General features: G+C 40.6%; 3 protein-coding genes across 6 annotated transcripts; 1 reads left to right on the top strand and 2 right to left on the bottom strand.

The window, feature by feature from the left end:
- Nucleotides 1-573: 573 nt before the first annotated feature.
- Nucleotides 574-1943, bottom strand: LOC146968078 (uncharacterized). The gene is made up of 4 exons (XM_085760840.1): nucleotides 1665-1943; nucleotides 1393-1474; nucleotides 1076-1228; nucleotides 574-970 (listed from the first exon to the last, which is right to left on the bottom strand). Exons 1-4 carry the CDS (start codon nucleotides 1708-1710, stop codon nucleotides 814-816), a joined length of 438 nt encoding a protein of 145 aa, XP_085616966.1. The 5' UTR covers nucleotides 1711-1943; the 3' UTR covers nucleotides 574-813.
- LOC146968077 (chaperone Ric-8A) lies at nucleotides 1104-15062 on the top strand. Of its 2 annotated transcripts, none has more exons than XM_085760835.1 (14): nucleotides 1104-1247; nucleotides 6309-6403; nucleotides 6498-6545; nucleotides 7268-7285; nucleotides 7405-7494; nucleotides 8484-9088; nucleotides 10473-10608; nucleotides 10722-10910; nucleotides 12043-12137; nucleotides 12303-12453; nucleotides 13017-13112; nucleotides 13212-13356; nucleotides 13867-14146; nucleotides 14635-15062. In XM_085760835.1, exons 2-14 carry the CDS (start codon nucleotides 6314-6316, stop codon nucleotides 14753-14755), a joined length of 2064 nt encoding a protein of 687 aa, XP_085616961.1. In that variant the 5' UTR covers nucleotides 1104-1247; nucleotides 6309-6313; the 3' UTR covers nucleotides 14756-15062. The 2 variants fall into 2 exon arrangements, with proteins under 2 accessions (XP_085616961.1, XP_085616960.1); XM_085760834.1 differs by lacking the exon at nucleotides 1104-1247 and adding an exon at nucleotides 5246-5870.
- A 28-nt stretch (nucleotides 15063-15090) lies between these two features.
- Nucleotides 15091-21172, bottom strand: irf3 (interferon regulatory factor 3). Of its 3 annotated transcripts, none has more exons than XM_085760837.1 (11): nucleotides 20933-21172; nucleotides 19698-19864; nucleotides 19424-19595; nucleotides 18662-18735; nucleotides 18478-18544; nucleotides 18298-18363; nucleotides 17939-18184; nucleotides 17698-17788; nucleotides 16663-16949; nucleotides 16437-16555; nucleotides 15091-15955 (listed from the first exon to the last, which is right to left on the bottom strand). In XM_085760837.1, exons 2-11 carry the CDS (start codon nucleotides 19860-19862, stop codon nucleotides 15842-15844), a joined length of 1401 nt encoding a protein of 466 aa, XP_085616963.1. In that variant the 5' UTR covers nucleotides 19863-19864; nucleotides 20933-21172; the 3' UTR covers nucleotides 15091-15841. The 3 variants fall into 3 exon arrangements, with proteins under 3 accessions (XP_085616963.1, XP_085616962.1, XP_085616964.1); XM_085760836.1 differs by having other exon boundaries at nucleotides 20952-21172; XM_085760838.1 differs by lacking the exon at nucleotides 20933-21172 and adding an exon at nucleotides 20420-20440.
- Between the last annotated feature and the right edge of the window lie 870 nt (nucleotides 21173-22042).

Here is a 22042-nt window from a genome sequence, read left to right as displayed (position 1 = left end):
AGAAAAATAATCAAGCAAGAGAACTCAACCAGTGGAAAAAAGACAGGATGAGGGGAGACATTAGTGAATATAGGGAGATCACTGAGGATGGTGGTGTCCCACAATTGAAGTTGTTGACCACGGCTGGGAATGACCCCAAGTCCACTCTCTAGCGCAGGGTCAAAGGTCACATCCACCACACAATTGGTAGAAAACCATTAATACTATAGAAGATGAAGCAGAACTAGGACAATAAGTGATATTATTGAACACTGGTTTGCAATCTAGCATTTATCATGTATATTAAGATGACTTTTAAACAGACTTTTTAGTGTCCCACATTAGGAGCATGACTGTCCCACATTAGGGAACGGAAATTGCCGCAAAAAACTTTGCAATAAGAGTTGAAATATGTATGGTATTTCTTTTAGGAGTGTGATATCAGAATTTTCTCTTTGGATTCCATTAGATCACAACCTAAGGATTTCAGAATGGTACAGGATGTAGATTGAAAGTGTTTGCTTCATATCACAATATACACCAGAAGTCTAAATTGCAAAAAATGTCCCACATTAGGCGAATTCACCCTACTTGTTTATATTAAATATTTATTGTAAAATACATATAAATATTGAAAAAATCATATTTTAGGAAGTAATATGGTTAGACATTACACACAGCATTCAAACATATACAATCTACGTGCTTAATGAGCATAAAAATTCAGAACAAGTACCAGTCATTCAGGACATATATAGTGATATTTGGTTGTAAATCGATGGAGACTATCTCCACTTTCATAGTCCATTTCTGTTGCCTTTTTCCTCTTGGCCTTTATCTGCCGTAGCCCTGAGGGTCGTTGGCCCTTTTCGACTCATCTTTTCCACTTTTGTTGAGGACGAATAAGGTGTTGGCCAAGTTGTGCAGCTGGCATGTCCCGAGCTGACAACCACGCTGAGGTGCACGTCGTGGGCGTAACTTCAGTGCCATTCTGTCAATGATAAAGAGGAGAATTGTTTACAACCATCCCATGGTCGCGCTTACATATTTACAGCCATTCACAGTAGGTTTTGAATTCATATACTTATATGCGTACTTGTGTTTCAGTGCGTCCAGGTCTAGATGTCTGTCCTCTGAAAGAAACGGGATGATCTTCAGCACTGGGGCATACTCCTTCCGTGTGACCTCTGACCTGTTCACCTCAGAAGCCTGAACAGTGTCCAATGAGGGGACAGAGTTCGCGTCTGACCTGCACGTCCAACAATGAGGTATTGATTAAGAAGCATTTTAGGACTCAAACAAGTCATACAGATGAAAGATACACATAAACAATATGTGGGGAAGCTTGTATTTCCTCCTTTGTAAAATTCCTTGTGTTTCATATATGTGTCATCATCTATTGATTTCACATACCTGTTAGTTGGTCTAAGTGGTGAGGCGACAGTCAAAGGCACAGTCAGCAGCAGCAGAACAGTTATCTCCATACCGCTCTGGCCTGTGGCAGAAAAACAATCAGTGATGCTGAGTTAAACCAATTGTCCTAATTGAACGCATACCAAACAAATGGTCCTTAAAACTTAATATTAGCAATGACAGAAATATCTTTAAATCAAAAATTAAAAAAAAAAATCATTAAACACATATTTTATTCATTAGAGATTTCTTCAAAGAATGATGACACTTACCACCAAGGAAATGTAAAAACCTGCTGTGGCTTTTGGAGTCGACCATCAATCCAGATGCTCAGTTGTGGTTTCTTGCTGATCGTTGGATGCCTAAGTGTGCTGTCCCTCGAACTCCACCTCTGGCCCTTTATAGTGTGATAGCTGGGTGCGTGGGTGTGTCTGCAAGAGTCATTAGACAACCCAGACCAACTCCCACACTGGTAATTAATCAGTTATGGTGGCAGTTTTATCCTCTTATTTACACAAGCTAACGTAAACAACCTTTTTAACAACAGTGTCCGAACACAACATTGTACTTATACTTTGCGGTGACCTTGTACGTCGTGTGATGTTTACACTGATTATTATGTTCACTCTTTGCTCCACCGACCCCCTCCCCCTCCCCCTCCCCCCGCCCGTCCACATCCTCCTCCATCCCTCGCTCTCTCGTTCCACTTGCTGCTGAGCAATTGTTCCAGAAATCATTCTTTCAGTTCCATCACCTGCAGGAAGACCGCAGAGCCCAAAATAACCCAATTCTCCTCCAGGCTTTTCTTTATCGGACCCTTTTTTCCTGTGCCTTTTTCCCTTGAGTCACTTTTGCCGTCAATGTGTTTATTCCTGAAATGTCCTTCACGCACCCCCCTCTACCCCCTCCCATTCAATGTTTGGGAAAACAAGGGCTTTATTTTGCTCCTTTCTTCAATAACAACATTTTTTTTATTTAATTGTAGCGTTTAGGATTGGTTTATAGCTTTAGTAGCCTACCTAAAATGGTCACAGAAATAAGAAAGTATGAACTTTTCAGGTTTGGCACTTTGCCACGTTCTAATCTCTCTCTAGGAAATGATCCCATAATTCTTAATCTTTTTATATTACAAATCCATGAGGATCCTGTGTCATGTTTGTCCAACGTTCACACTCTGTTTCTCCCAGCCTCTCTCTCCCTCTCTCTCTCTCTAAATCACAACTTCCCCTCTTGAGTCTATTGTGTACCTTTCCTGCGACTGCCATCTGTGCAGTTCGTGTTGTCAGAGCAGTGCACTGACTCTGAGTCATCACTGGCGCAGGTTCACACAAGAGCATTAGCAGTCAAGCAGTCGTATGATTTCCCATGATTAAGAACTAATTACAACACATGTTATTTTATGAGGTTTCCTCTGTAAATGTTGTATGTTGAGAAAGATTACGTGCTCGAAAGTGTATCCTCATTGCTAAGCAGTTCCTGAACACCTGCTGCTGCCTGGCTCATTCATCATTTTTTGACAAAAAAATATAAGCAGGGGCATGTTTTTAGCCTAAGAAAATATATTCCACATCAAAAACAAAGTTTGACGCCAATACAACAGCAAGAGCTTGTAAAAACACTCAAAAACCTGAAATTTGCTTAGATGAACAAAACCGTTTAAAATAAGTCTATCTCATATGGTTATGTTCATTAATTGTCCCTTTTAAATAAATAAATAAATATATGATATACGAAGCTACAGTAATAGGTAAGAGCCTCCCATTGGATAATTACTGTGTGGATGATTATGTTTCAGCTGGTAACAACTTATTTTACTTTAACTGATGCAGTCTCATTTCTTAAACATCCATGTTGGAAGACACATCCTGTGGTTGTGGAGAAGATCAGTTTCAGAGGGGTGAAATTATTGGCATCAAGAAAATAAAACATCTAGGGAAATTGCTGAGACTACTAAAATTAGGTTAAGAACTGTCCAATGCATTATTACAAACTGGAATGATAGTGGGGAACCATCATCTTCAAGGAAGAAATGTGGTCCAATGTGAACACAGAGTCCAGAACTGAACCCTACTGAGAATCTTTGAAAAATGAATGCAACTCTGGATGGAAATAAATGTTGTGACATTGCAGAAACTTATTATAAACTTATAAATGATGCCACAGCAAATGTGTGCCGTAAACAAAATAAAGTCCAACACAATATTAGAGTGTGTGACCTTTTTTTTGGGACTGGCAGTGTATTCTGTATAGGTAAAACAACTGGTGCAAAATCAAAAAAACATGTTTTACAAACCCTTAAAGCAGAAGTAAGCGATCCGGTCGTTCTTGTCAGCCGATGGAGTTAGCAGCCCCCGCCCTCGTCATGGATCTATTGGTCCTCGTCCCTACGTCACCACATTCACGCGCATCCCTTGGCTGCACACACAGCCCTTCATGCCGTTCTCTCTCCTCATTGGATAAAGCTTGTAGGATACAAGGAAGTATACAAGAAGTTTTCTCCTGGGCTTACAGCAGAGCAGAGTGACTGACAGACCCGTGTTTCGGACCAAACACTCTATGTAAGTGATTGCTGTCGGAAGATAGAACTATTTAAGACTTATATTAACACAAATATTCCACTTACTTCTGCTTTAACCCATCTTTTATAATGTGTCGGCCCTCAAAAAAATATATTCCTTTTGCTTTAATGATAAACAGAACAATTCCAATAGGATTTTCACTAAAGTCTCAAGTCATCAGGCTCTCAATGTGTCTTCATAGGTGAACTTTTTTTTTAATTCACAATTTTTGACAAATACTTAATTTACTAGATTATAGTGTGTTATAGGGCATTTATTAAATGTTTATAGTGCTTTTGAATATTTAGTCTAGGAGGTTAAAACAAATAACTACTGGGTATAAAATGTCCCCAAACACATTCATTGAAAAATCCATCCTCACTGTATATATAGTACACACAGTATACGGTGTCAATAGCTGATTCATTTACAGGACTCCACACGTTACCATAATCTACCATAACAGAGAATAGAAAGACTAGGCAGAGTCTTATCTTACGGGAAAATATATGCATCACACAAATACACATGGTCCAAGGACTGACCCTTGAGAAGTTCCAGGGTCATGAATGATTTCAGCTTCTGCCAGTATTTAGTTTCCCAGGTGTTGTGTCAGCTAGTTATGATGTGAGTCTGTGTCAGGATGAATAAAGTAGAGAGTCATGACTTTGCATGCGTCAGTGACAATGGTTGTTTTCTCCAACTGTAAAGGTCACTAAAGTTCATCGGCCTCTTCTCGTTCTGACCTGTTGATATCTCAAGTGTCTCATTCATCTTCAGTGAATACACGTCCACTTCCAGGAGGAGCACTTTGTCAGCCCTCCTCTGACTTTTCTCCCGCTATCGCTGACGTAGCGCGCATCCTGTTGTTGTAAGCCGGCCGCTACCAGCCGGCCACTTCAGCCTTTTTTCTGCCCTGCTTCCTCTACCCACTGGGCACAAGAGTGAGCATCCTGTCAGGAAAGCCTGTCTTTCACTCACATATCATCTTCTCACAGTTTACAGTCTATAAAAGGTCACTCCAGACGCTCTGCCACAAATGTGTAAACATCTTTTCCAGTTAACCTACTTTGAGCCATCATCACACACACACCGACTGCCAGAATATTTTATTCCAGTATGTTTGCCTAGCGCAGATTGATTTTTGTTGTGTGAATTAGCACCACCTGTAGCTTGTGGTTAGAGTACACTTTGAAGTTTGAACACAAACATTGTTCAATACAGTTACACACATACTGTATTATGCAAGAGATAAAGATTAGACCAGAAAAATAGCTCCATCTTGTGGGAGCAGACACAGGCTTTAGAATTAAAACATGCACACAATGTGTTCACTGTGTATTATCATATATGAATGTTTTTTTCTAAACAAATGTTCAGATGTTGTAAAGATGTGAGCTTATACTGACGTTGCTACAGTGCTTTTGAAGCCATCAGTTACTCCAGAGTGGTTATGCAACAGCTAGAGAAGCGTGATAAGAATAAAATCTTCATGGTTATTTCAGTGTCTCCTGAGCTATTAACAGATTTGAGTGAAATAGTGTGTTAAAACTAGACACACACAGAGAAAGAGAGAGAGAGCTGTGAAGCACAAGTCTGGAAAACCTATGAGAGGTTGGAGGGTCAACACTGAGGGATATAAGCTTAGAGTCCATTAGTGGATTATAACCATAACCACTCCATGGCTACTGCATCTCTTGTGGATTAAAAGAGAGAGAGAGAGTTAGGCTGAGTGAATGAGTGTGACTGGAAGGCAAGTGAACTGAGCAAATTCAAAGGCAGAACACAGCACGCTGCGTGTACGTGGACTGAGAAAACACTGGAAAACGAGCTGCGGCGAAGTTGGAGCGGTGACAGCGGCGCCTCGGGCCAACAGGGTTTAAGTGGTTTTAGCCTGGCTGATAAAGTCAATTGTCCAAGGTGAGTGTGGACATATTGTGAAAGTGAACTCTTGTTATGTCTGTGTATCTCCATTTTTTTTTTTGTAGGTAAAAACTGAATTGGAAAGCATACCTAGATGGATAAATGTCATGTTAAAGATAAAAATGAGTCTTTTATCAGCCAGAAAAACATCAATCAGTGATCAAACTGATGTGGCTATTGTGATGATTTGATGGTATGATGAGTATTTTGCTAAACAGAATCTTTTCTGCTCTTTAATTGTGTTTTATTCATCTTGTTTTGAGCTTATAGGCAAATTACAGGCAACATATAAGGCAGATAGTGTGTTTTTATCACTGTAATGCGTAACCTGTCACTGTCATCCTCGTTGTTGTTGTTGTGTAACTTTAATTTTGTTATGGCCTGAATGATTATTACTCTATGTCTTTCTTTCTCTGTGTGTGTGTGTGTGCACAGCAAGCATGGATGTGGACGTGGAGGGGATTATCCAGTGCATCAAGCAGGGGGATGAGAACGGTGTCCAGATACAGCTACAGGACTTCAACAAAGAGGTACTGTCACACACAAGTACACACAGTTTTGATATCCACACAAGTACAACACACTGCTGCTTATTACATCTGCACATCATCTCTCTCCCCACAGTACGCGCAGTGCTTCTTCTTTGATGCGGAGGAGAGGGACCGGAGGAAAGTAAGCCAGTTTGTGTTGCCGCTGCTGCTGCTGCGCTCATTAACGCAAAAACAAAGTTCACAGTCGTACCTCTGTTCTCCCAGCGTTCTCGTAACCTCACCTTTAGTTATCCTCTCCCCGCTCCTCCTTGTCTTCCAGCCCTCCCCCCCACTGCCTGTGATTAGTAATTCTGCTGTATCAGTTGTATCCCTGATCCTCTCTCCTTGCCCGCTCAGGCAGATTGAGCCCAGGCAGAGTGATTGAATAACCAGCATAGCATACCCCCATGTTAATCTATTCCACACTTTCAGCTCTGTCTTTCGCAGCAGATCTGAGGCTGTATTCAAAAAAACATCCTCTAATTGGCTTGAGTTTAGAGACACTCCTAACTTTCAGACCAGAAGGGAAGTTTTCAGTCTAAAAGTAACTCACAAAACATGTTACAGCTAAAAGGAGGCAAAAGGTTAAAGTCAGGCCAAAGGAACCACATCACTAGGTAGTGCATGCGAAAACAATTAAGTTTTGAACTTTGTGTTTTTCTATTTAAATTTTTTTACATGATTAGAATTTACATAAATATAACAACCTATTTGAAAAAAATGTGAATTTAATCTATAACTATTAAAATTATAATATTTCATTAATTTGAATAGATTTTACATTTATTTCTCACAAATATGCACTCAAGATTTTCTTTCTTTTCCGCTGCACTGCTCACTGAACCTGGACTTCACCATCTAAAGCAAAGGAAACTAGACGAGGTACAGTGCTGCCAGTTTATTTAATGTGTTGCTTTTGGATGTACAGAATGAACGCCCTGATTAACCCATAATACAGTGTGAAGAACTTCATCCTATTTATCCTATGTCCTGCTGTACAGTTCAGGAAGAATAAAGTGAGGGAGTACGCTGACTCGGACTCTGACTGTGACGAGTACGACGAGGAGGATCGAGGACTTATCCTCAGACAGGTAACTGACACCGTCGCTCTCTGCATACTAGGGCTGGGACTTTTCTCCCCATTCGATTCTTCTAAGATTTTTTGGATACCGATTCGATTTAAATTGCGATTCTACGATATTGCCGATTTTCTCGATTTTTAGTCTGCATTTTTAACACCAGTGAAACAGTTGAATGATTATGATTGTCTACAGACTATCCCAGGAACCATATTTCCCCTAAAAATACACATCACGTGTTAGTCAGTTTTTAAGATTTATTCAGCAGCAATATACATTTACTCTCTTTTCAAAAGCCTGGACTGCATAAAAGAGGCAAAAATAAAAGAGTATAGAAAAAACAGTCTTCTGAAACCTTTCTGACAAAATGGTAAACTGCTACATTTGAACATTTATCAGCACACAAACACTGTAGGAGCCTATAAATTAAAGCAGAAGTAAGCGATCCGGTGGTTTTGGCTAACTTCTTGTCAGCCGATGGAGTTAGCAGTCCCCGCCCTCGTCCCTACGTCACCACATTCACGCGCATCCCTTGGCTGCACACACAGAGAGGACCGCCCCTTTATGCCGTTCTCTCTCCTCGTTGGATAAAGGTTGTAGGATACAAGGAAAGTTTTCTCTTCGGCTTACAGCAGAGCAGAGGGACTGACAGACCCGTGTTTCAGACCAAACACTCTATATAAGTGATTGCTGTCGGAAGATAGAACTATTTAAGACTTAGATTAACACAAACATTCCGCTTACTTCTGCTTTAACATACTGCATTTTAACATACTGCATTATAAAGTGAACTTAAACCCTTTTCAAAACCTGGACTCTCTGTATGTAAAAAAGGGGAACAAATGCACATTGCATAATATATAGCCTATATATTTTTTTAAATCGATTTTAAAATCGTCAAAAAAATATTGCGATACTTATGTGAATCGATGTTTTCTCCCACCCCTACTGCATACCCAGAACTATTGTCAGTGACTAAATGTCTCTGTTCCTGTCCTCAGAATTTAGCTGTTGTCCTGGTGAGGTTTATCAGAGCAGCGGTTAAACCTCGTCTGTTGAGAGTAACTCTGCGCAGCCTGAGGATCCTGTCCAGGGACAAGAAGGTCCTGGCCCCGCTGGTGACCGACGGCGCCCTCCTGACTCTGGCCAAACTAGCCGGGCTGACCACCAGCGACGCCATCGACGAGCCCACCGACCCCGACTCTGATTTCTATGACAACATCATCGCTTCTCTGGCTGAGGCCAAGGTTTTACAGAACCGCACCGTCGAGGACGAGGGCGACACCGACGACTTTGACCGACCCGAGGGGGGCCCCGACTTCGACGAGGACAACGGCAGCGTCGCCAACAGCGACCCGGACAGCATCAGCTGGTGCGGGAGCCACAGGACCAGCATCAACGAGCTGCACAGAGGCGGCGTCCATCACAAGGAGCTGGAGAGAGGAAGGAAGGACCGCAGAGAGAGCAAGATGGAGCCGGAGGAGGAGGAGGAGGAGGAGGAGGAAACAGTGTCAGGAGAGGAGGCTCAGAGAAAAGAGGCCATGAAGGTGTTGTGTAATGTGGTGTACAACAGCACCTGGGCACAGGAGCGCTTCAGTGGTCTCAGGTGGGTTTATTCAAAGGCTGCACACACACACACACACACACACAGTTTTAAACACAGCTGTTCTTGGCCCATTTTGCCATTTCATATTGCGGCAGACAATATCACTTGTTGTTTCTTGCAGCTACAATAAAGTGTGATTCAAATTTTTTTATTAGGATTAACCCCTTGAGGTGTATCACCTCGTTTTCAAGGGGGTCCCAAGTAAAAATAAGAAAGAAAAATAAAGAAAAGAGAAAGAAACAAATACAACATACATACAGCCAGGGCCGTTGCATAGGGGAGAAAGGTGATGACAATTCTAGGGGCCCACAACCCAGTGGGGCCCACAACCCCCCCCCCCCCCAAAAAAAACTAAATTCTTCTTACACACAGTCAATCAAAAAAAGTGGCGATGAAAAGTCAGGGGGTGGGGGCCCACTTCAGTATTTTTTCAGGGAGCCCAGAATTCCTAGCAACGGCCCTGTATACAGCATCTGCACACACAAACAATGAAAAGAGTAATCCAGACATTACAAACATTACAGCCTAAGCATACAAGAAATAGTGAGCTATTACAAGCAGTTAACTTGAATGCAAAGCATATTATGAGGTATAATAGCTATATTGTACATACAAAAATCACAGCATCAAGGACTCAGAAATGGGCAGTAGGTGGGTCCATCTCATGAGGAGATGGTGAAATAAAATGGGGCCTCAACAACCCATGAACAGTCTAGTGTTTCAGGTCATACATGAGCATTCAACCTTAAAGTGAGATGGCAATACACGCTTGAACAAATTTAAGAGTAGGGAGGGATCTGATGTTGGCAGGTAGATTATTCCAATCAGCAGGAGCTTTGAACTTGAAGACTCTTTTGCCGATGACCTTTTTAACTCGAGGAACGGTGAAGAAGAGCTGAGAGGTATGTCTAACTTGGTGGGTTGATGTAAAACGAAAAAGATACTGTTTCAAATATGGGGTATAATTTAGGTTGTAACTTTTTTATATGAATTCAAGCCAGTGCATATGTCTTCTCAAATCAGGGGAAGGGAGTTTGAGGTTTTGATACAGTGCACAGTGGTGTGTATGGAAAGCACAGCCAAGGACAAATCTACAAATTCTGTTGTAAGCAGTGTTTAGCGGGGCTAGAACAGATTTAGGAGCATTGAGATAGACAACATCACAGTAGTCAAGTAAAGGAAATAGCAGTTGAGTAGCAAGTTTCTTCCTAACATTTAATGTAAAACAGTGTGTCAAAATATAATTTAAATCAAACCCTGTTATTAATCTGTAGAAAATAATCTATTCAGTTGTTTGTTTACACGTATAACCTGACCTTAGACTCTAGAGCCAATGTTATGATTGCCATAACCCTAAGAGTTGGCCGTGTTTCTTTCCCATCAGCCTCATGTGTGGTCTCACAGAGCGTCTGTCCTCCAGTGTCAGCTGCTCTTGTCCCTCCAGTGTTCAGTTCTATGAACTCCGCCTCTTGTTCCTCATCACGGCACTGCGGCCAGAGCTCAGCACTCAGCTCCAACAGGTGACACAGCCACACTTCCTGCAAAGTTACTTACTACGTTAAATATGCAGTTCAGTGTGTGCTATTGTTGTCATGGTATGCGCTAGATCACGCTTTGTTTTTCACTTCTCCAGGAGGGTGGGGTGTCCATCCTCACAGCAGCCATGGAGAGCTGCCTGGAGATTCAGTGGAAGGAACAGTACGAGTGTGTGGTGAAGCCGGCAGCACCGCCGATCTCTCCAGAAGCTTCTCAGTGTATCATAGAGATCCTGAAAATCCTCTTTAATATCACCTACAGCACCCACAGGCAGGAGCCCAGTGAGGTCAGTGAACATGCAGCGTCTGATAAACCTGCCATCCTTTAGGTGTAACAGAGAGTGTACTACAGAAGTAGTTCACTTATTTTTTTTATTATAATGATTATAATAATTCATCTTAAACTGTATGGCCAAAACAGAACAGCAACATAACATGACTGTTACTGTTCACATCTTACTTACTTAACTTTTTTGTTTTGTTTCGTTTATTTCGGTCAATGCATGTCATTAAAAGAGAAGTAACAAACCAGAGAGAAAAAATAAATAAATAAATAAATAAATAAATAACATCGATCAGAGTAAACAATAAGTAAGTAAACAGAAAAAGAAAATTTGGACCGAAAAGGCATAGGCTGAAGCATAGCTTATTACGCCTACCCTGTTACAACTCAAGTTAATTTAAAAAATTTTAAATGTACAATTTGTTATTTATTAATAGAAGAAATAAGCAATCACAAAAGAGTGAAAAGAGAGAAGCTGCTTGATTTGATTTCTTTGTTCTTCCTTTCCTTTCCCTTCCTTCTTCTTCTCCTTTCCCTTCTTCCTCCCCTACTCCCCAAAACAAAACAGAAATAGCAGCAGCACAGCACGCGTCACCACTCATTACTCTAACTTATATAAATTAATCATCCTGTTTTTAACTACTTTTTTAAATAAGATTATGGTATTGCATGTTTTTAAGTCATTCTCCAATTTGTTCCATAAATTAACACCTGTTACCGTAGTGCATTGTAATTTGGTGTTGGTTCTGGTTTTTAACTTTCTAAATATACGTACCCCTCTGAAATTGTAATGGCTTTGTCTTAGATTGAACATTTTCTGAATACAGTCAGGCAGCATGTTGTTGTTAATTTTGAACATAAGCTGTGCAGTTTTGAAATCCACCAGTTGTTTGAATTTTAGTTCATTAGAATTAATAAATAATTGATTAGTTGGATGCTTATAATCGACTTTGTTTATAAGTCGCATTGCTTTTTTTTGAAGTAGAAAAATTGGTTTGGTGATTGACTTGAATGTGTGTCCCCACACTTCTATACAATAAGTTACGTAACTTAACTCTTAACCATCCTGACTTCTGCATCTGAACTGTGTTATATGCCTTATTTATCCACATTATCCACAACTGTTCTCCTCTCAGGACGATGCAGCTCTTTACCGACACCTGGTGGCGATCCTGCGTCTGTGCATGATGAGGAAGTGTTTACTGTCCAACGACACCGATGAACTGCAGGGGTGAGGGTGACCCAAAGTGAAGATGAACAGAAAGAAAATTGGCAATAACAATGACGCTGGTGTATTTTTGGTTCATTTGAATGTCGGTGTGTTTACTTTATCACTCTTTGCTCTATTATACCATCTCATTCTCTGCTCCTGTGATCTTCTCTCTCCATGCCACAGTCACACAGTCAACCTGCTGACAGCTCTGCCTCTCCAGTGTCTGGACGTGCTGCTCATGGTGCCTCCAGAGCCCCACTCAGAGCAGTGCCAGGGTGTCAACATGGACTGTGTGCACATGCTGCTCATGTTTATGGAGAGGCGTCTGGACTCGGTGAGGAAGGATCAAAGTATTTTGGAGAGAAGGGTTGAGATGTTTAGAGCATGCTTGGTTCGTTTCGGTAACACTTTACTCGAATAGGTATTCATAAGATTGACATCAAACTGTCATAACTATGACATAACAGCTGTCATAAACATCAATGGATACTTATGACAGCTGTCGTTAAGTGTCATTCGGTAAGTTATGCCACTTTTGATGCAAAGTTGACATTATTTGAGATGTCCTTGTTATGAGAACTTGACATAATTTTAAAGTTTAGCAATTAGGTCTGCTATGACAGTTTAAATTGTCTTTATGTCAAGTTGTCAGAACAAAAACATCTCAAACAATGTCAACTTTGCATTAAAAGTGACATAACTTACCGAATGACACTTAACAACAGCTGTCATAAGTATTCATTGATGTTTATGACAGCTGTTATGTCATGGTTATGACAGTGTTATGTCAATCTTATGAATACCTATTCGAGTAAAGTGTTACCTTTGTTTCTAAAGAAAAAAAAAGTAAATGTTCAATAACCTGAATCATTTTTGTTTTGTCTGTTTAAATCTCAGGGTGAAAAGATGAAAGAGAAGCTCACACCAATACTCAATCTTCTGACAGAGAGCTGCAGGGCCCACAAAGAAACACGTCATTACATCAGACAACATGTAATAACCACTGTCAAAAAATGACCCATGTCACATTTTGGTCATTTTTTTTATCAAATACCATAGACAATTGAAATGATAATTTATCCCTATCATTAGATCCTGCCTCCGCTGACAGACGTATCCCACCGGCCGGAGGAGGGCTTCACGGTGAAGAGTCAACTGATCCGTCTCATGACTCATCTGGACACAGATCTCAAACACTGTGCCGCTGACCTCATCTTTGTCCTCTGCAAGGAAAATGGTAAGAGCATCACTTTCTCTTGATTAAGGGGAAAATTCAATGACAAAGTCTAGTCATGAAAATAAAACACTTCACCTTAAAATTATCTAAGGAGATCAGGACAGTACATGTACTTTGCTTTTGTTGAGATCTGACAGTTTTATGATTCCAGCAGTAGTACGGCCAACTCTTTAAAAGCCTCATCACCTCCCAAAAATGTGCCTGGTCATCACTTAAAAGCTTTGCTTCTTGTTAAACACATCACATATTTTATATCTACTGTCTTCAGCTGTTCCCTGCATCTGAAGAATATTCAGATCTAGATGGCTGCTATGCTATGTGGAATAGAAAAGTTTTTCTTTTTGAAACTCAGCCTGATATGATCTGAAACTTTGGGCTCTTTGGGTTTTGAAAGATGTTTATGTGCACAACAATCATCCATCATGTGTGAGTGTTGTTGTTGCTTCCTCTGTAGCTCTATTTTGTGTGTTTAAAACAACCATCATCTCCCATCACCCTCACTTCTCCCAGTGAGGCGTTTTGTCAAGTACACAGGCTACGGTAACGCAGCGGGGCTGCTGGCTACCAGGGGCCTGCTGGGGGGCCAGGGCTCCAGGACCTCCAGCTCTGACGCAAACTACTCCAGCGACTCCGACTCTGACACCGAGGAGTACCGGCAGGCCAAAGATCGCATCAACCCGGTGACGGGGAGGGTGGAGGCCGAGGAGTCCAACCCCATGGAGGGCATGACGGAGGAGGAGAAGGAGGAGGAGGCCAAGAGGCTGATCATGCTCTTTAACAAGCTGTCCAGGTCAGAGAAGCACCAAAAAGACACATTTGATAATCAAAAATGTATTATAATAGTAATAAACTTTTATTAAAGATAATAAAGATTATTAGTTTTAAAGATGGAGAAGAGTGCTAAGGGAGGAAGATTTATAACTTTGCACTGAAAGTGAATTGGTATCAACTAAGAGTTTTAACTCCAAAAACTTTTTACTTCCTAATTTGAATAAGCTGAGGTAAGAAATCTAACTCCAACTATAACATTTTTAAGACCTAAAGATTATATTCTCTATGGCACATATATTAGATATCATAATTCACTGTTCCCTACCTGAGGTTTTACATGAATATCAAGAAGTTTCCTCTCAATGTTTGCAGAGAGGTGAGGGGGAGGCGAGAGGTTTCTTTATACTGTGATCACTGACTCAAGTTTATTTCCTCACAAATGAGGACAAGAAGAACAATGTTATTACTGATGATAATCATTTCTGCCTCGCTCTGTGTGTTTTGCAGAGACAGCATCATTCAGCCGATGGGAGTGGACGCAGAGGGGAAGATGATCCCAATGTCAGGCACAGCGGAGGGGAGGTCTGAGTCAGAGAATGATGGAGAAGCAGAGGAGGAGGAGAACTGAAACATGTCCAATCCACTCATTTATTCATTCATTTTTTGTAAACTTTCAGTTTCTTCAGTTTGACATTGTAAACATTTGCTGTAAATGTTTGCACAACATGAATGTAAGATGATGTAGTTCTTATCCACACCCAGCCCACATTTTTTTTAATGTCTTCTACTTTCTATATGTGGTTTGAACATAGAGCAGCAAAACTGGTTTGAGATATAAAGGAAAATCTGAATTGACAGTAGGTCTATTAAGAAGTGATTTAATGGTAATAACATAATAATATGCTAAAATATTTGAATAAAACCTTGAGATCTCAGTGTTTGTTGCGATATTGCGTCACATGATTCAAAGTCTAGTTTCATTTAGCTGTGTCTATAATTTCATTGCAGAGTGAAGTGCAAATAGGCCACATCTAGTACATAGTAACCCAAAAAATAAAGCATGATGAAATAAACATCAGTGCAGCATAATTACTTCTCTCTGCACAGTCTCTGATGAGTTTGCTGCCTCAAACTCAGATGTATCTCAAGCATATTGTGCCATAGATCTCTCACAGTATAAAAATATATTTAAAAAAAACATTCAGACTGATTCCAGATCTGTTCTCATCCCAAATGTGTCCTTGAATTAACTTTATACCTCAGTGTGTCACCTTAACTGTGACTGAACCGTTCTAAGACTTAACATTTTTCTGTGTTTGAAGGTTAGTTTTTGTTCCAGCATCTTCAGTTTGGTCCTCTTCTCATCTGTGGTCTTTTAAAAAACAGTAGCAACAAAAATATCACTGATGTAACTCCTATCTGTCCTAATCATTATTATACGTAAAAAAAAAAAACTAAAAAAACAACAACACAAGGTGTGTGTGTCTTTAACAGGACATATTCAAACCATGCCACCTTAAATACATTTGCTTTGTTCCTTGGGGAGTACCAGGAAGTATCATCAGCACTGATGCAATTATTATGTTTAACACACAATTTGTAAGATCTATTCTATTTGGTTTAAAAAGATGTCAAAATTTGCATAAAACATGTAACTTATTTTGATTATTTCGGGGGGTAAACAATGACTTTTCTTCAGGATCACTAAACTGCGTCAGCACAGCTCCATCATCTCCTCCAGTGACATCTGCAGCTCTACAGACTGCAGGGAGGAGGCGCCACCGTCAACAGCTATCATCTTCAGAGCCTCCAGTGAGGTCAGCACCACCTGAGATGGAAATGGAAAACAAGTAGAGAGAAAAAAAAACATAGGAAGCAGAAATCAGATGCCATGACAGGAGTGACAAGGCGGAGGTAGCAAATTTGAGCTCCACATGAGCCGTAAAAGAGTGAGAGGGTTTGAACAATAAGATGTGTCAAGCTGATTTCTTGACAGTAACTTTGTGTATAAGCTTCTCATTTCCCAGCATGCATCCCTGCGTAGCGGCTCAGGAACTGAAAAGGCTTTTTAACACCTGAGGGATCAGCTGTCAGCGCTGCTATACAGGCTTTGTACTCTCAGCACTATTAATCAATACTGAAACAAAATTGCCTCTTGAAAAGTGCTGCTGACTACAGCTCCCAGGAGGTGGCAATTTTTCTTTTTCTTTTTTTTTTTATGGGGGGTGGGGGTGGGGGTTTGATCATTCATGAAATTTGAGAGCGGAATTTGCCAAAAAAAACTTATTGCTTATTGAAGGTTCTCTCACCTCCACTGTGATGAGCTTCTTGTCCCAGGGCTTGTGGACCGGGTCTGGCCACTTCTCCCCCAGGCAGAGGAGCAGGGAGCAGGGAGGGCACTCTTTACCCCCAATGAAGTCCAGCATTCCTAAAGGCACAGGACACCCAATCACCCCATCATGGAAAATACTTCACATTTACTCCAGGTGCACTACTAAAAAAAAAACACTGTGTCTTTTCTTTCCTGTCACCCACCTTGCAGAAAGTCCTTCAACATGTAAAGCGGCTGAGGCTCTTTAGAAATCTCTTGGGGCTGCTTGCTATGATCGAACTTTGAGAAGCTCCAGTAGGCTTTGACCTCACCCCGTCGCTGGCCGTAGACCACGCAACCCGACACCCCTACGTCCACGCCGTCGCCCAGCTTGTCCAGGAGGCGCTGGGTCAGGTTGACTTGAGTTTTATCCAACATGGCGCCGGGACTTGGCAGGGAGACCAAGGTCAGGCCTGACGCGCAGTCCACAACGCTCCCACTGGATTCAGGGCTGATGTGAAGACAATGTTCATTCATTTGATTGCTGAGACAGGCGAGCAGGTTGTATGACTGACAGAGTCCTGAGAGCATTACATTCAACTAATAACTGCTCTTACAATGTTAGGGTTAGGGTTAGTGAAATCAAAATTGAACTGGTGATAGGGATGTCTCGATTACTTGTTTTCACAATTAATCGCGGTTTTAAACACCACAATTATTTAATCGTAAAGGTTCCTAAATACCGTCACTTGCTAAAAAAGATTATGTCGGAACCATGTCGGCAGATCAGCGCAACTCACACGGAATGAAAATAAAGTTACACAACATTATGAACGATATGAATCATCACCTGCGAATAACCACCTGGCTTTGTACCCCAGAGTAAAGGTAAATACACAGTAACTAGCATAAATTATGTTAATGTCAATTTACTTAACGTAGCACTGAACTGGTAGGAATTTAAATGTTAGTGCCTCATTTGTAAGAAAAAAAAAGATTAAAAAAACCCTTCAAACATTTGAATGCTTCAAACATTTCCTCTGAAGGATTAATAATTGGTCCTATAATAGATACTTTAAATAATTTGTTTATATAATTGGTAATGCAATTATATTTTGACAATATTTGATTTTACACATTCATAGCGTTGAATATAATAATTGTAATAATCGTGATTATTTCTCTGACAATAATTGTACCAAGAAAATCTATAATCGTGACATCCCTATTTGTCAGACAAGCTTTTATTTTGAAGTTACCTGTAGACTAAGCGGATGCCAGTTTCATTGTTAACCAGCTGCTCAGACACCTTCTCTCCTCTGTAGTACACTGTTATCCTGAACGCAGTCTCTACGGTTTCAGAAAGAGGAAAACAGTGTGAGAAAGTGTGTTACAACACATGTGCATGTCGTTTTTAAAAGACACTCTGAAAATGTTTATAAGTGTAACAGACTGTTCAGTTTCTACATCTCATTCTCACATGAACATCCATCAACTTACTTAAGCTATCTCCCTCTCTGGTCTTGTCCATGTTATCTAGGAAGTGCTGCACCAGCTGCACGTCACAGGCCCCTCCCACTGCTCCCCCCATTGGAGGTGCCGGTTGCTCGGGCAACCCAGCTTCACCGCCTGCACCCTCCACTGCTACTGGATACTGATGTTGCCCAGGCAACGCGGGTCCACCAATCGCAGCCTGATTGGGCAGCTGCTGTTGCTCGGGAGGAAGCTCGAAGGCTGCGGTGCCCTCTGTGGAAAAGTTGGAGAAAATAAAACCCAGTTTCTTGGAAAGTACCTTGGTTTTTCTCTTTGTTTTCTGCTGGTAGGCTACTGCAGCAGCCAGGAGGAAACGATGAGTCTACCTGCTTCAGGGCCGATCTGCAGTGTTCTCAGACACTCCTGGAGGATATCCTGGTTGATGGTGGACTCTGTTGAGTGATTCACAAATATCCAGACATTATACACTCTCAAGCTAATGAACATTTATAAGTAAAATTAATTTCTAAGAAGCTGCATTAATTTTAGGCAAAAGCTATATTTACCTGAATATATAGCATCTTCTGGAAGGTAGAGGTCCACATTGTCAAAGCAGGAAAACACCTGACTGCTCTAAGATATCACACATATACATCTGTCATGATGAAGTTCACACACAGTCACATAAGTACACAGTATATTTGACTTCCTGTGCTCCTACAGGTCAACCACACAAACACAGTGGCTTACTTCTTGTGTAGGAAGGCCATATTCCTCAAACAAATGACAGTCATCTCTGTCCTGGGATCCAGCGGAAGAGTTGGCTTTGAGAGTGGAAGCAAAGAACGCTGCTTACTATCTTTTCATCATTCATTGTGCTCAGAAACAGCTCTTGAAGCTTTTAACGCTCCCATTTTGCAAATCACATTCACTTCTGCATTTGACTCCTCCCTCGAGTAATCCCAACCACAGAAACATAAACGTGTGTCGGCTGTGAAAGATGGATCTCATCCAAACCAGGTAAAGGGCTGATCAGGTGTGTGTCATATTCAAACATAAACCCACACAAGAGCAGTGTTACTCACTGTTTTACCTCTTTTCTGTATTTATCTAATTTGCAAATCCACAGCGGTGCAGTAATAGGAGGAATTAACTGATGCCTTTTTGATTCGATTATGTACGGTAATAAAAACATGCACTAAGCAGCACAAACTGCCTCCCTGGGATTAGAGTAAAGACACACGCTGAATAACTTTGCATGAATAAACTATTAAGACAAAAGGAACGGTGTGTTTGGATTTTACAAAAGAGACAGTGATATTTCTGTATAAATTATGTACAACTTTAATAAACCAAGTGCCAATGAATAAATAAACATAAAGATTTAATTAGTCATTTTATATTTTTATACAGAGGTCTATACAAAAGGTCCTTTTTCAAACTTTTCATCCAAAGTCCACTATAATAAAGAATGAAATGGTCACTGATATAGACGTCGTGGTGGATCCTCACCTTCTGATGCCGACTCTTCTGGCCAGACAAACACTTTGTGTGGGTTAGCAGCATCGTTCTTGTTGTCGCTGACCATTTTGAAGCCTTTGGCTCGCAGGGCGCTCCGGAAGTTCCTCTTCCAGACCGAGGCGTCCCCCTGAGCCCGGCCATTACCGCTGGCCTCCGCCCAGGCCTGCAGGGAAGACAGAGGATGACCATTACTTTCTGTCACTCTGCTATTGATCTCTTTTTTTTTAATGCTATGGTATTGATGACTACTCTGAATGAGCACTACCTTAAAGATAAGACTGTCATCCTGGCAGGAGTCCTGTCTTAAGGCGTGTTTCCACGGGACGGAGAACTGTGTCCGTTCTGGGTTTGTCCAGTTGACGCCAGGATATCTGCCACTGTTGATCTGTTCACGCAGCCACGGGATGAGCAGCGGCTTGGAGTGAGACATTTCTACAGGAGCAAGAAAAACTGTCATGTCAACAGTCGTCAAGACCTTCATGATCCTCCATGAATGTGCAATAAAAATAAATGTAATACATCCAGTTTTATACATTTCTTATCTGTACCATAATATTGGTGGATGGATTATTTTTATGACTTCTGCTAATTAAAAATGTTTCGCTATGGCTGGCTATTTAATCACCTTGGTTAAACATATGCATCTGCATTTTTATTTGATCTGGATTGTATATTTATATTATTTACCAGCATTCAAGGTCCATCTAATAAGATATTCTACCTGTAGAGGGTGCTGTTTACTAAATTTACAACCTGACTCTTATTTTTTTTTAAAAAGTAGGCCTAATCAAGAAGAATTAATGTCAATAAAAGGAGGTGGATACTGTAACTTTAAAATTTTAAATTAAGTGTATTTAGAAGGTGTAAAAATAAACATAAAGAGCCAAAATTATTAGAATAATTATCTATTTTCCTACTTCATTATATCATATAATGTTATATAATGTTATGTTATATTATATTATATTACTCAGCAACATGCAGTACCTCAGAAGCCAATCTCAGCATTTTCAATTTCTAAATGCCAAGAAAGAGGAAGCAGGAGAATGAGGTCACACGTCCACTACTCAATACCAAAATTATCCTAATATGAATAACACGTACATTTACATATCTATACATTTACACATGCACATGTTTGTTGCATTAACTGCATTATGAAATAAATATTAGTGTAAAGTAGTTGTTTACTCTGTTTCATGTTGCTGTTGCAAAGTGAAGTGAGAGTTTAAAAGGCTATAGAGTTACACACAGAGGAAATGATCACACTTCAGAATGGAAACTCAATAGCTACAGTAGTCAGCCCGGTCAGCAGCACTGTTGTTGTTTATAGGTGGTACAGTGAAATACTCATGTGGCTGTGTGAGCTGCATGTTTATGAACATAAAGACATGAAGAAACAAGAGCTGAGGAGTTGGATAAGTTCAACATTTGTTCACATTAAACTCAGCTGTAATGATTTTAAAACAGTGACAGCAGTAAAAGTGTCCTGTAACCTACCTTATGAAGTCAAAGTAACGAGGCGGTCAGTTGCTGCAGGTCAGTGCTGAGTTCAAGTCCGCTCGTATTTCGGGGTGACAGATGAGTAGTATCATGTGACGCAGCAGGACGGAGGCTGCTGTAGGTTTGTGAAGCTGTGAAACAAAAGTGTCGTCCAGCGTCCAGCTGCTGAAATCCTTAAATACCAGCTCAGCTCTGCTGCTCTGCTGCTTCTCGGGAAACTCCGGCTCGTCAGTTTCGTTTTCCAGATGTGACGTCAGCTGGCGTTACACCAGCTGCTCCGCTAGGTGGGCTCACGCGCACACACACACTCTTGGACCTCTACACTTGCGAGGACCCTCACTGCTCAGCCCCTGACTCCCTCACATCAAACACACACTCTGCTCTACATATCAAGTCATGTTGTCACAATACAATAGGATTTTAAACTAATTAGAAATTCATTTCATGCTAATTTCCCCACAGATCTGACATGTCTGCACTTCATTTGTCAAGTTGGATCGCAGACAAACAAATCATGCTCAAGGCTGCACGTCCTAGATCAGTATAGATCCGCTGAGGTATTAGTCAGGATAAGTAAATATAGGGATGGGTTATCACTTGACACATCTCAGACCTCTGTGATTTCATCCTTTACTCAGCATTTAGCAAAATATATTTGTCCAATTTGTGTTTTATATCTGTGGTAGCATCATGGATGTAAAACATGTCTGCTGTAGCCTAATCCAGCCTGTTTACATTTCAGATATACTGTAGTCCCCTTGGGCGAATTTATTTGTGCATTCAGCTCATTAGTAAGAATAACAATGTAACAAACTTAGAAAAATAAAAACACAAATTCATCAAGTCAATATTTTATGATATATATATTGCCAATATTTTGTACTGGAGTTGATTAGTAGCCTATGTATTATCCCTATCAAAACAAATTCATAAATGTGAAATCAGTTTTCATATGTCATACTGTATGTAAAAGGTCTTAAAGTTGTGCAGTAACATGTAAAGAGAGGACTTTTAAAAAATGTTGGAAATTCCCTTTAAAAAAAAAAGCTGTTTAGGTAAGGGCAGGCCAACACAGGTCTCCTCATGACGTCTGGAAAATCAAAAACC

The sequence above is a fragment of the Trachurus japonicus genome, chromosome 19, assembly GCF_045865225.1.
Source record: "Trachurus japonicus isolate A0001 chromosome 19, Traja_1.0".
Lineage (NCBI taxonomy): Eukaryota > Metazoa > Chordata > Actinopteri > Carangiformes > Carangidae > Trachurus > Trachurus japonicus.
The sequence above is the reverse complement of the archived record's forward strand: the minus strand, read 5'-3'. Positions and strand labels throughout refer to the sequence as shown.